Source organism: Impatiens glandulifera, chromosome 6 (assembly GCF_907164915.1).
Source record: "Impatiens glandulifera chromosome 6, dImpGla2.1, whole genome shotgun sequence".
NCBI classification, from domain to species: Eukaryota; Viridiplantae; Streptophyta; class Magnoliopsida; order Ericales; family Balsaminaceae; genus Impatiens; species Impatiens glandulifera.
In genome coordinates this window covers 31,163,482-31,177,208 of record NC_061867.1, presented here as the reverse complement: position 1 = coordinate 31,177,208, position 13,727 = coordinate 31,163,482, and the positions used below count along the sequence as shown (strand labels likewise).

The 13,727-nt window shown below is 35.6% G+C and overlaps 1 protein-coding gene across 1 annotated transcript; it reads right to left on the bottom strand.

Moving 5' to 3' along the window:
• Positions 1–4,838: 4,838 nt before the first annotated feature.
• On the bottom strand, positions 4,839–6,391 carry LOC124943492 (keratin, type II cytoskeletal 1-like). Its single transcript, XM_047483990.1, has 3 exons — positions 5,677–6,391; positions 5,452–5,614; positions 4,839–5,394 (listed from the first exon to the last, which is right to left on the bottom strand). The coding sequence occupies exons 1-3, from the start codon at positions 6,389–6,391 to the stop codon at positions 4,839–4,841; spliced, it is 1,434 nt and encodes a 477-aa protein (XP_047339946.1).
• Positions 6,392–13,727: the final 7,336 nt, after the last annotated feature.

Here is a 13,727-nt window from a genome sequence, read left to right as displayed (position 1 = left end):
ATAATAAAAATTTGATTAACGAAATTGAAGATGATGACAAACAAATATATTAACTAATCATATGCTTTCAGGAATAATGTGAAACAAAGACCTACCATCACACAATTAGAATTAGGGGAGATTTAGAGAGTGTGCAGCGAAAGAGATATTAGAATCCTAGAGAGAAGAGAAAATGAAATAAAGTTAGACTCATCTAAGGAATCTCTATCTTGTTTCACCCAATCAGATTAGAAGACCTACCCTAGCTCATGACCCATGACCGCGATTCTTTTTAAGAAATTAAAAAATAAAGTAAAAAGTAAAATAAAATTTGTCAAGGTTGTAATAGATATTAAATGATGGAAAAATCTAATTTGTTTAGAACTTTTACCAACGCTTAATATGTGTTGGAAATTATAGGCTACTGAATCTATGTTTTGTTGTAGTGCGCTACACTCAAAGGAACGCAACACAAAGGTAGGAAGGAAGCATTAATCAGTGAAGATTGCTTCACTTCACTCCGCTACTAACTGAAAATATAATCTCCTAAATTAAATATAAAACCACTAACACATTAATGTAAAAACATTTATGCCTTAATGTAAATTTTTTTTTGCGTTCCTTCATGTAAACTCTACTAGACAATACAAAATAAAACATCTTAAGTATTTAACAATCTATAAAATTATATATTATATATAAATATATATAATAACATATATATATATAAAATTTTGTGAAGTATTTAAATTAATTTTTATTAATTATTTTATAATATATATATATATATAAATATATTTATATATATATATATATATATATATATATATATTTACAAATATAAAAACATAATTAAAAAAAATTGTGAGATATTTAGATTAATTTGTATTCATTATTTTATAATTTATATAATAGAATTGAAACAAGCGCTACAAACTAAAATATATTAATGTAATTTTCATATAAAACCACTAACACATTCATGTAAAAATATTTATACCTTCATGTAAAAGTATTTATGCATTCATGTAAACCCTACTAGAGAATAAAAGATAAATTATATTCATTATTTTATAATCTATATAAGTATATATTATATAAAAAATATATAACAACATATTTATAAATTTATTTGTGATATATTTAAATTTATTTGTATGAATTATACATTATATAGTTATATATTAAATATAAAAGGTAGATACTAACCCTAAGTTGCTAGGTTCGAACATGTCAGACATCAACCAACAAGTTCAACGCATGATGAAATGGTTATGTGTGTTTGCAGGCTACATACTTAATCCGTTGTTTCATTTTTTAAATATATATAACAACATATTTTAAAATTTATTTGTAAGATATTTAAATGAATTTGCTTAATTATTTTATAATTTATATAATTATATATTAAATATATATAAACGTTCGTGTAAAATCACTAATACATTCATGTAAAATCATGTATAAGTTCATGTAAAATAATGTATGCCTTCATGTAAGCCCTATTACAGAATAAAAAAGATTAAATAAGTGATAACAAATGAAATTTTTCACTAGGTATTTATAACGCTGATAGAAGTGGAAAAAGCGCTAACTAATGAAGCATTTTTCACTACGTATTTACATTCGTGATAGAAGTGAAGCAAGTTTCACTAGGAGTTTCACTAAGTAATTAATTAATTCTTGATATATTTAAATTAATTTGTATTAATTATTGACAGCACTATGTAAATAAAATGTGAAATTAGATTCACTGAATAACGTTTTGTTATCTTCACTCTAGTGTTAATTCTATTATTGCCCTAAATAATTGTGGAGTTAACTTTACTTAATGAAGGAATAAATAGAGATTTTTCCGCTACACCCACTATTAACTTTCTCTCTCATTGATCATCTTTGAAGTTTCAAACCCTAGGACTTTACGTCTCATTCGATACAATCTTCTTGCAAAATGGAACAAAACGAAAACAATTACATGCTCGTAGAGGATCCAACAACCAAGAACTAGTCTACCCTATATCCAACCCCGTCAACGAAATTGACCATGTATCCAACAACAACACCGACAATAAATCGGAGAGGTAGTGTATTTTGATTAATAATGTGCTTGTCGTATTATTACTAGTGTATTTATAGTGTATTTCTTTTCATTTGCAAATGATTTTTTTTTCTTGTTTATTAAAAATTTTCTTTTGTAGGGTTATAAAGAAGACGAAGTCATCGTAAACTGTCGAATTATTGTATTTTCTCGCTTCTACAGTTGTAGCTATAGCCACACCTGTTGATGAAGAAATACGAAATCCCCCAAAAGAAGAAAGAATGTAAATTTTAAAACTAGAACCTTCTCGAATGTCCTTTTCAACATGATTCGAAGACTTACTAAAGAATAGAAGGAAGTTGTGAAGGAGATCATGTTTAGATCTCTTCTTACATTGGGCGTCTCCAAGTGCCCTATTCATTTATCCAAACACGTATTGACCATTTTCAACGTCGAAAAGAGTTTTTTGGTATTGTATTAATAGTGATGAGAACCTTATCGATGAAGACATTGTCTAGTCCGTGCTAAACCTCCCTAAAGGGCCAATGGACATAGTTGAGTCCATTGGGACCGACACATGACCCTGAATTTTATGTATTCTTGAGGGCTTGGAGGGTAAGATTGGGAGGAAGTGAATCAACTTGAAGTCATGAAACAAATTTTATAAAATCAACGATATATATAATAGAAGTGCAGACAACAATTTCAAAATTGACTTTGTTGTCTATGTTGTCTCAAATTCAAGATGCGGGTAAACATATTTTAGAAATCTATTATATATCTATTTATATTTGTGAATACTTACACATGTATTATATTAATGCAGGTTCAAATTTTTTAAATCCTTAATGGATGTTGAGAATATAAACATTCTAGTGCAAATTCACTCTAAAAGGTTTGGTTGAAAGTGCCCTAAAATGGAAAAAAAATAAAGAATCCCATTTTGATGGACCTCTAACATTTTTTATTGATAAATATTCTATAAACATATAATTACTCTTTTGTTTATGTTTAATAGATGTTAAATATTCACTAAAATGTTTACTTTTTCTTTCAATTATGCTACCTCGATGGGTTTGTGATAGGATCGGCTTAATCAATAGAGACGGGGGTCTTGCGATTGATGAAGGCTTATGAAAAATGGTTAGAAAGAAATCTTGTTAGAGATTTAATTCACTTTATATTCTACGCAAACCCTTGCAAAAACTTGAAACATAATCAAGTTCAGAAATGTTTACTTAGGTTTGAAGCTTAGTAACAAGAATGAGAAGATGACAGAAAGTAACAACACAGCAGTTTGTTTATGGATGTTCGGAGCAAACTCTCCTACGTCACCCCTTTTTCCAACCACCTGAAGGATTCACTATAATATGCTTTGAATCAAATACAGTTTGCACGAATAGCTCATTGTTGAACAGAACAGACTCTATTAACCTTACAATATGATGAAGAATATCACTCAGCTAAAACGATGCTTTGATTCCAACTCTCTCTTGATTAACACACAGTACAATCAGGAAAGCAGCTAAAAGTTTTAATATTCAAGAGCTTGATTTCACAATGTGACAGTTCTTCCGTTGTCCTTTTGAATCTTTAAATATGAACAGGTACCAACGGTGAATCTTCATAATGACATGTGGCGAGCTTTCATTGGAACGCCTCCATAGTACACAGCAGACTATGAATACAAGGATCGTGGCCGTACACAATAGGTAGTGCGTTGTATATTCTTCAAAATGTACTTGAAAAAACATATATTGTGAAGGATATTCGCTTACGTGGCATTGGTTGATTGGTTGCAGCTAGCTGTCATACTGATCTTCACTAGAAAGTGGAGCAGGAGTAGTGTACAACTAGAGCACGTGGATAGGCGGGTGCTAGCTTCAAGCAACTTCTTAAGAAAGGCATTAGACATATTTTAGTTAGACGACCTCGTCTAATGAAATCAAACATCCCCGTCTAACAACAGAATCCATTAGACCACCTGGTTTAATGGGATTAGACTTCACGTCTAATTACAATCATTTCAGGCTAATCTGAAGGAGTTAGACTCCACGTCTAACTTTCACTAGTTAGACTGCACGTATAACTTTCACATTACATTAGACGGCATGTCTAACTCCACGAGTTAGAATGCACGTCTAATTACGGATCTACTTTAGACTAATCTGAAAGAGTTAGACTACACGTCTAACTTTCACCAGTTAGACTGCACGTCTAACTCCACGAGTTAGACTGCACGTCTAATTACGGATCCATTAGACTGCACGTCTAACTGCACGAGTTAGACTGCACGTCTAATTACGAGTCCATTAGAATGCACGTCTAACTCCATGAGTTAGACTGCACGTCTAATTACGAGTCCATTAGACTGCACGTCTAAATCCATGAGTTAGACTGCACGTCTAATTACGAGTCCATTAGACTGCACGTCTAACTCTCTCTAGTTAGACTGTACGTCTAACTCCGTGCATCTAAAACCAAATCGGTATAATGAGCCTCATTAGAACCAAGTCTAATAAAGCCTGATTTCGATATACCCGCATCAAAATCAATTAGACGCATGAATAATCCATTCATCATCAAAATTACACTAGTCAAACTTATTTCAACACTTAGTCAAAATAATTTGACCCAACAATTTCCCCCTTTTTGATGATGAGATTGAAACTTTGCATAAGTAACAATTTAAGCATTCATCATATAACATTCAGAGTAGAATTTGTTCATCCAACTTACATAGAGACTTTTCAAAAACCAGAGTTCAAAAACACAGTTAAAGAGTTGTAGGTTAAGAGTTCACAGAGTAGAAGAAAAGAGATTATTGTTCTTCCCTTTTAACTCGAGGATCGATTAGGAAACGAGTTCCTTCATAACTCATCCCTTCACCAGTTAGCAGGTTTTGAAACGGAGGAAGAACACGTCCACCCCGACCGCTTCCACTAGATCTTCCACCACGATCACCGCCACTAGTACGACCTCCGCGATCACAACCAGATTGCCCACCACGACCACCACTACTTAGGCCTCTGAGATCACCACCGCTTCTACCTCCTCCTCTTTTGGTTGGCCTTAGATTTTCATCATTGGTTGGCGCACGCTTAGATCTTGTGTTGGTTGATATACCGTCGCCTCTTCTGCTAGGCTCACCTTGAGTGATACGAGTCTGTTCTTTTTCAGCAACAGCTTTCGCATTTTCTTTCTCTCGAAATTTCCTTGCAATGGAGTCGGCATACTCCAACCTTTCATCATCAGATCCTCTCAAGCTACCTTGAATTTCAATCATCTGACTCTTAAATAATTCCATTGATTCAATGATCTCACGATGATTATCAAGATTGATTTGTCTTTCAAGACTCATCATTTCAAATTGACGACTGAAAAGTTGCTTTTCAAATTTAGAGAAATTTAAATTTGAGACATGAGTCTCATACCTATTCTTCTTTAATATATTATCCAACTCTTTAAGGATTTTGACATATTCAGCAAATTCTTTTCTGTCCTCTTCTGGGTCTTTAAAATCTTTACCATATTTGATCCCATAGTTACCACATTCTTCTGAAGAGAGGTAAGTAGGGATTTCATCGACTTCAGAAGCTTGGTATCATCAGCAGAGGATCATTTATTAGATGAATTATCTTGTGAGTCTGCTGCCAAACTCTGAATAGGATCAAATTGAGTGTGAGTCTGCAGGGATTGCTCGGGTTCATCCTTCTCAGACTCATTTCCAGTTTTATTCCGCTCTTTTTCTTCCAGCTCCTCTTCTGCTCTCTGAAATCTTTCATACAGATTACTCTTGTTGTGAAGAGGATTGAGAATATTTTCATAGAGGTTACCAGCATTAATATCAGGAAATGGTAGAGACTTCACAGTTCTAGCATTTTGGTCCTGTTCTCCCTCAGATGAGGAACTTTCTTCGTCATCTTTGTCTTTTAAGGGTTCCCCCTCAGATCTGATAATCTCAGGCAGACAAACTTTAGCCTCCTTTTCTTGAGATCCCTCTGTTCTGACATCAGGGGATTTCACTACCTCTTTTTCATTAGGAGTTTGAACGATCTCCTCAACAATTTCTTCCTCTTGAGTTATAAGAGCTTGGACTGGCTCTTGAATAATCTCTTCTTCTTCTTCTAAGGACAGATTCTCTTTAATGGGTTCCTTATCTTGCTCGACAAGGGGTTGAGCCAGTAAACTTATTTCTTCTACAGAGAGATTTCCAAGCTCTATCAGAAGAGCAGCAACTTGCTCATCTGTATTAGCATGATCAGCAGATACATCCATTGGTTCGTCTTCATCGGAGAAGATACCAAAATAGCTAACTCCTGAGCAGTTAGCTCCATCAACATATCGAGTGACTACGAAAAGATAGTCAGCCATGATCTCATCTTACCTCTTTAAGACTTTTGCTTCCGCTTCAACACTTATCTCAATTGGATTGAAATTAGCTTTTCTGGCTTCAAGGATAGAGAATAAAACTCTTCCTCTCAAACATGCTTTGATAAGGTCTTATCTATTCTGAGCTTCAGACACCTCTGGTGTTTTAGTCCATTTGAGAACCTTCTTTTCATTTGCTACAAGCTTACGCCATTTACTACTTATTCCTGAACCCGTGATGACCTCATCATACTAGATTGACATTCTTTTCTAGATCCAAGAGTCAAAGTTTTCAATTTCTCAGCACCTATGGTTTTGACTTGATTCATCTTGAGGTCAACAATGCATGTTGCCTCAAAAACATCTTCATTTACGTCTGTTACGACATCCTTCCCTTTTCCAACAACCTCAACAGGTTTTGGAGAGGGTCTTGGTTCACCAAAAACAATTCCACAGGACTGTCTTGTGGAACGCATCAATTCATAAGCTGATTATGGTTTTTTAAAGAGTCTAGGAGGAAGCTCGCCTCGAGTGACCTTCCCGGTTACTATGGAATCTTTTGAAATGGTATTTGAGGAGGAAGGCTCTCTAACAGAAACAGAGGAAGCCTTTTCAGCAGTATCACCAACAACAAGGGTAAGGACTGCACTTTATTCTGGTTGAACAAACTTCTGTAGCACCAGCGGCTACTGGATCAGGTTGGCAAACAGGAGACGCAATCCTGTCAATATTCTCAATATTTGGACTAGCTGACTCAACAGCAGGCCATGCAGTAGATTCCTTTTCCATCACAAAAACATCAAATTTGGGCACATCGGCTAGAGGTTGAGAAGAGGTTACCTTTGATGACACCTTCATCAATCCTCTTGAGACGGATGACCTTGAAGATCTCCTCAACTGACTAGCAGCCGAAGACAAGGGAGACAATGGAATAGTGGCAAGTTCAACTGGACCTTTCCTCACTCTAGAATCGACTATTTCAGAATCCTTCTTTGAAGAGCTCCTTAGGCTAGTAGAACTAGCCTCTGATTCGTTGACTGTTTTTGATCTCTTTGCTCTTGTTAACAAGATTGAAGTGGCTAGTTGTGTGGATCTGGTAACAGATTTTCCACCTGTCTGTTGGCTAGAAGCACTTGAAGGCGATTCTTTAAGGGTTTTCATTCTGACCAGGGTGTTGGCGACTGTCAAAATAGTATACACCCTATTCAAGTTGATCGGTTCAGGTTCACCCATCGGAACCCCCAAATGCTCCAACAAACGGCTTAGTTGTGCAGCGAAAGTTATACTTTCCTTGTTCTCCTAGTTGATGGAAAAGTAGAGATTCTGAAATAATGTTAAAGCCCAGTTGACCTGGATCCCTTTTGAAGTGGCACACATATAGTCAAATCGATCGTGACTATAAAGATTGAATGATTCAGCCTTCCCTTGAAGCGCTTTTGCCACCACATCATTTAGAAAAATAAATTGTGGTTTAAGGACTTTCTTACTTCCATTTAGTCGAATCGTCGAGCCATCGGCAGATAAAACTTTCTTCATTTCTTCAATTACTTCCGGTGACAGGTGCCTGTTGAAAGTATGACCCTCCGACGGAAGTTCGAAGAACTCTGCTTAACAGGCTTCGTCGAAAGAGATTTCTATACTGTTAACAATTGCTACAATGGAATCGTCCACCATTGTTGCAGTCTGAAAGAACTCCCGAACTTCCTTGTCATGAAAGATGAATAGACCGCCAAGATATTTTCCAAGACCGGAATACTCGAGGGTTCTGAACATATCGACCACCCTTTGCTGATCGAAGGAATAGACCGATAGAAAATCAACCTGCAAAGTATAGTGACCCAACGTGATTCTCTTGTTTCCCATTTTCAGTAGAATATGAACAGACACAAGATTAATAGAGATTTTTAAGAGAGAAAGAAAAATAAATATAGGGTTCTTAGAAATCTTAAGTGAGAAAAAGCTTTCAATCTCATGCAAGAATATCCTTATATAGACTATCAAGAGTCATATAGAATAACCGTCGTTTTTCCTAGAGGTATGGCCCATCATTTAAAATTAGACGTCCTTTGAAAAGAGTCATCATTATAATGAGGGTATATCAGTCATTCTCTTTTAACTTGAAAGACAAGTGTCTTCATGTTATTATGAGATGATTGTTTTAATGTTTGTGCGGGAAAGTCAGATATCTCCTCATGTGGACAGCTGTTTTTGATCAGTCTAATGAGCACATAGTTAGACGTTTTTCTTACTTCACATATCTATAAAACTAAAAGTCTGTTAGACGCATGGGTCCATTAGACGCATACGTCTAATTAAATGTCATAAAGTATACGTCTAATGTCTATTAGACGTGCACGTCTAATTACGCATAAACACCACGTATTAGATGTGTGTTTGGTTAGACATGAGCATCCTCTTCCTCATGACGTAAGAACGTCTAACGTCTATTAGACATGTACGTCTAACCGCATAGGTTTTAAACTACAACATATAGACTTAGATGTATAGATTGTGAGCAAAAATACGTCTAAGTACAGACTTTTTCCTTTAGACACCCTTGTCTAATATACCAATTAAGGTCATTAGTATTGAGAGTATCTTTACTTTCAAAGTAATTTATCCCTCTCATTTTGTGCATGTACAAAAATGAATAACCAAATGCCTTGAGATCCTTCGGACCAAAAATATTTTAATACAAAAACGTAGAAAAATATTTATTCTTCTGGAATCGCAACAGCCATTGCTGATCCTCTGAAAAGTATACTCAAAAGAGTATTCTCCATGCTTCCTTCCTGTTGTCCTCCTGCATCACCTACATAAGAAACTGTTTACAAACTTGGTACCCATATTCAATTGTGTCCTCGATCAATTAGTCCCTTAGGAATCCATATTTTACATATTCTAATGGATTTCCCATGTTACGTTGTAATTAATGCGTATGATTTTGACTTAGTAGACGACTTTCTGCTAGTCATTGATCCCTTAGCTTTTGAAGAAGACTTTCTTTTAAAACTCCTTGACTTTGAGTCAGGTTTTAGATTACCAGACTTGCTAGCTGCTTCTAACTTATTCTTCAGCCAACTAACAATCGGCAGAACATAAATAATTTCATTCTTAAAAGCTATTTCATCACGAATAGGATCAGATTCATTGTCAGTCAGACCTCCTTTAACAAAACTTATTGGCTTAAGCTTGTCATGTGCTGAGTTTGATTTTTTGCAAGAAAAGTTAGGGTCATTGCCATCAAATCCTAGACCGGATCTAGATCCAGAAGGTCTTACCATACTGATCTGATATTTGACAGCTTCTCCAGACCTTGTCCATGCACTGACAATATAGTTTAACATCTTGTTTTCAGCTGAAATAGTTTGAATCTGTTCTTTGGGCATCTCATTCTCAGATGAGATCTCTGGAACTTTCTTTTCAAAAACATTTGACTCAAGAGTTTGAGGTAAAACTAGTTGAGATACTTCAAGTGAAGATTTAGTTTTATTTAGGGATTCTGCTAGCTTTCTGTACTCAATGACCATGTCATTTAGTGCAACTACCAGTTGTTCCCTTGAAAATCTTTCAGAAGAGAAGTCAAATTCCTCAGTTTCCTGAGTTTGTTCTTCATCTTCTCTTGCCATGAAGCAAGCCACTTCTTCGTCATCACTATCACTGGATGAGAAGTAAGAGTCACGGATGCTTCATTTAATCTTTTCATCTCCTGCCATAAGAGCCTTCAGCTCTTTGTCATCATCCTTCTTATCTTCACGCTTAGGTTTCCTGCACTCCGACTGGTAATTACCTGCAATACCACAGTTATAACACTTAACATTAGCCTTTGATTTCTTATTATCATTGGAATTTGAAGAGCTTGAGTTAGGGTTACTCTTCTTCATGAAGTCGTCAAACTTCTTCACGAAGAGAGACATGGCATCGCTGCTCAATTGATGTGCCTCCATCTTCACATCAGTAGCTACAGGTGGCTCTTCAGCAGTCACCAGAGCATTGGCAATGATAATGGATGTGGATTGATCTTCTTCCATTCTACACTTCAGCTTGAACTCATAAGCCTTGAGATCAGCAAATAGGTCGAAGAGAGAGATCTTGTTGAGATCTTTGGATTCCCTCATGGCCATCGTCTTTATGTCCCATTCCCTTGGAAAAGCTATCATGACCTTAATAGCAAGCTCCCTGTTGCTATAGGTCTTGCCTATGATGCATAAGGAGGAGACAATCTTGCTAAATATGTTGTCGAATTCTTTCATTGTTTCACCAGGACACATCTTGAAACTGTCAAACTGTTGAGTGACAACCATGATCTTGTTTTCCTTGGTTTGTTTGTTGCCCTCACACAGTTGGGTGAATCTGTCCAATACTTCTTTAGCAGTATCGCACTCGATAATGTAGTTTAACATGTTGTCATAGAGTGATCTGTACAGAACATCAAGAGCCATGTTGTTGAGGTTGTTCTGCCTCTTTTCTTCACTGGTCCAATCGACTTTCTCCTTATCGATCTTGATAGGACCCTTTGTGATGACACTCCGCATATCGTCATGAAGAGAGGAAAAATGGGCACGAACTCTCTTCTTCCATACAATATAGTTTTCTCGAGAGAAAGTTTGAATGGCGGTTGCAGTAACATCTTTGGTTATGGTTGTCATTCTTCAGGAAAAGCTTGAGAATAGAAATTTGGCTCTAATACCAATTGATAGGATTGGCTTAATCAATAGAGACGGGGGTCTGGGGATTGATGAAGGCTTATGAAAAACGGTTTGAAAGAAATCTTGTTAGGGATTTAATTCACTTTCTATTCTACGCAAACCCTTGCAAACACTTGAAACATAATCAAGTGCGGAAATGTTTACTTAGGTTTGAAGCTTAGGAACAAGAATGAGAAGATGACAGAAAGTAACAAGACAGCAGTTTGTTTATGGATGTTCGGAGCAAACTCTCCTACGTCACCCCTTCTTCCAACCACCGGAAGGATTCACTATAATATGCTTTGAATCAAATACAGTTTGCACGAATAGCTCACTGTTGAACAGAACAGACTCTATTCAACTTACAATATGATGAAGAATATCACTCAGCTAAAACGATTCTTTGATTCTAACTCTCTCTTGATTAACACAAAGTACAATCAGGAAAGCAACTAACAGTTTTAATATTCAAGAGCTTGATTTCTCAATGATTCCAATAAGCAAGACGGACAGTTCTTCCGTTGTCCCTTTGAATCTTTAAATATGAACAGGTACCAACGGTCGAATCTTCATAATGACACGTGGAGAGATTTCATTGGAACGCCTCCATAGTAAACATCAGACTCTGAATACAAGAATCGTGGTCGTACACAACAGGTAGTGCGCCGAATATTCTTCAGAAATGTACCTGCAAAAACAAATATTGTGAAGGATATTTGTTTACGTGGCATTGGTTGATTGGTTACATCTGGTTGTCGTACTGATCTTCACTAGAAAGTGGAGCAGGAGTAGTGTAAAGCTAGAGCACGTGGGTAATTACATCTAATTACAATCACTCTAGACTAATCTGAAGGGGTTAGACTACACGTCTAACGTTCACTAGTTAGACTGCACGTCTAACTTTCACTAGTTAGACTACACGTCTAACTTTCACTAGTTAGACTGCACGTCTAACTCCACGAGTTAGACTGCACATCTAATTACGGATCTACTTCAGACTAATCTGAAGGAGTTAAACTACACGTCTAACTTTCACTAGTTAGACTACACATCTAACTTTCACATTACATGAGACTGCACGTCTAACTTCACGAGTTAGACTGCACGTCTAATTACGGATCCATTAGACTGCACGTCTAACTCCACGAGTTAGACTGCACGTCTAATTATGAGTCCATTAGTTTGCACGTCTAACTCCATGAGTTAGACTGCACGTCTAATTACGAGTCCATTCGATTGCACGTCTAACTCTATGAGTTAGACTACACGTATAATTACGAGTCCGTTAGACTGCACGTCTAAATCTCTCCAGTTAGACTGTACGTCTCATTAGAACCAAGTCTAATAAAGTATGATTTCGATATACTTGCATCAAAATCAATTAGACGCATGAATAATCCATTCATCATTATAATTACACTAGTCAAACTTATTTCAACACTTAGTCAAAATAATTTGACCCAACAGTTTGTTGTAAAAGGTGATCAAAAGTTTTTTCTAATCATCTTTTGCTGGGATGACACCACAGTGTCAAAGATCAGCATGTTAGAATCTCGAGCATGTGGTTTTGGACGTGGAAGAGCCAAGACACGCCTACCACTTAATGAAAATAAACCCGAGATTCCAATCAATAATTTGGAATTACCTCAACCTCAGACTCCATATCATTATTTAGAATTACCTCAACATAAGATGATGGATTTAAAAACTCCAATAAATAAAGGAAAGGTATTATATTAACAACTTTACTGGAATTTGTAAATACTTACATGTTGTTGAGACTAATAAACTATTCTTATTTTATTCTACAGATGTTGACATATAAAGTATTCCAAACTTTTAATGATATGGTATGACACAATAATTATTATATCTTTCAGGGGAGTTAGAAAAACTCAACATCAAACCTAGACCTATTTTTGAGGTCTGTATCCTGAATTTTACATAGTCATAAGTGTTAAAAGATTTCAAAGTGAATGAAGACCTTCCAAATAAAAGTCCCTCGGCCACTTAGCCTATTAAAGCCTAGTTTACCTTGTTCTATAATAGCTAGGGTTTTTGGTATACCATGTTCTATAATTTATCTGTTTTGTTGGTTTTTATGTTCTTCAATAAAATAGGAAGAAAAAAAAGAAATAAGGATAAGAAAGTCTAAGAATTTATGATGAAAGATTTAAGAGAGGCAGCTGAAAAAGAAATTGATAGGATTGCTAAAGAATTTATCAAAGAAAAACATGAATGCAACAAAAGTAATAAACCAATTGTTGATAAACATTTTGAAAAAAATGTAGCAGGAAAACAAGGAAAGAAAAAAGGAATTTGGAAGGTTGGTTACAATGAAAGAGTAAATCTCTTTCGTCTGAAAAATTAAATAAAAAAACTCCTGATGCACGCAAAAAAAGAAGAGATTGTGCTCAACAAAGAAAAAATGCAGCAAACAACCGTCCAATATAATGTACACTTCCTAAGGACTGGAATTTACTAATGATGGAAGAGTATTAAAAGATAGTATACTAGTCGGTTGTAATAATGAGGGAGTTGATGAACTCCCCTAAATCTAAGACCTATACTATCATGAGTAATTCTAGCTGGAGAGTAAATGAAGTTTGGAAAAATAATGCAGGAATGAAAGGAGAGGATCATTCGTATAA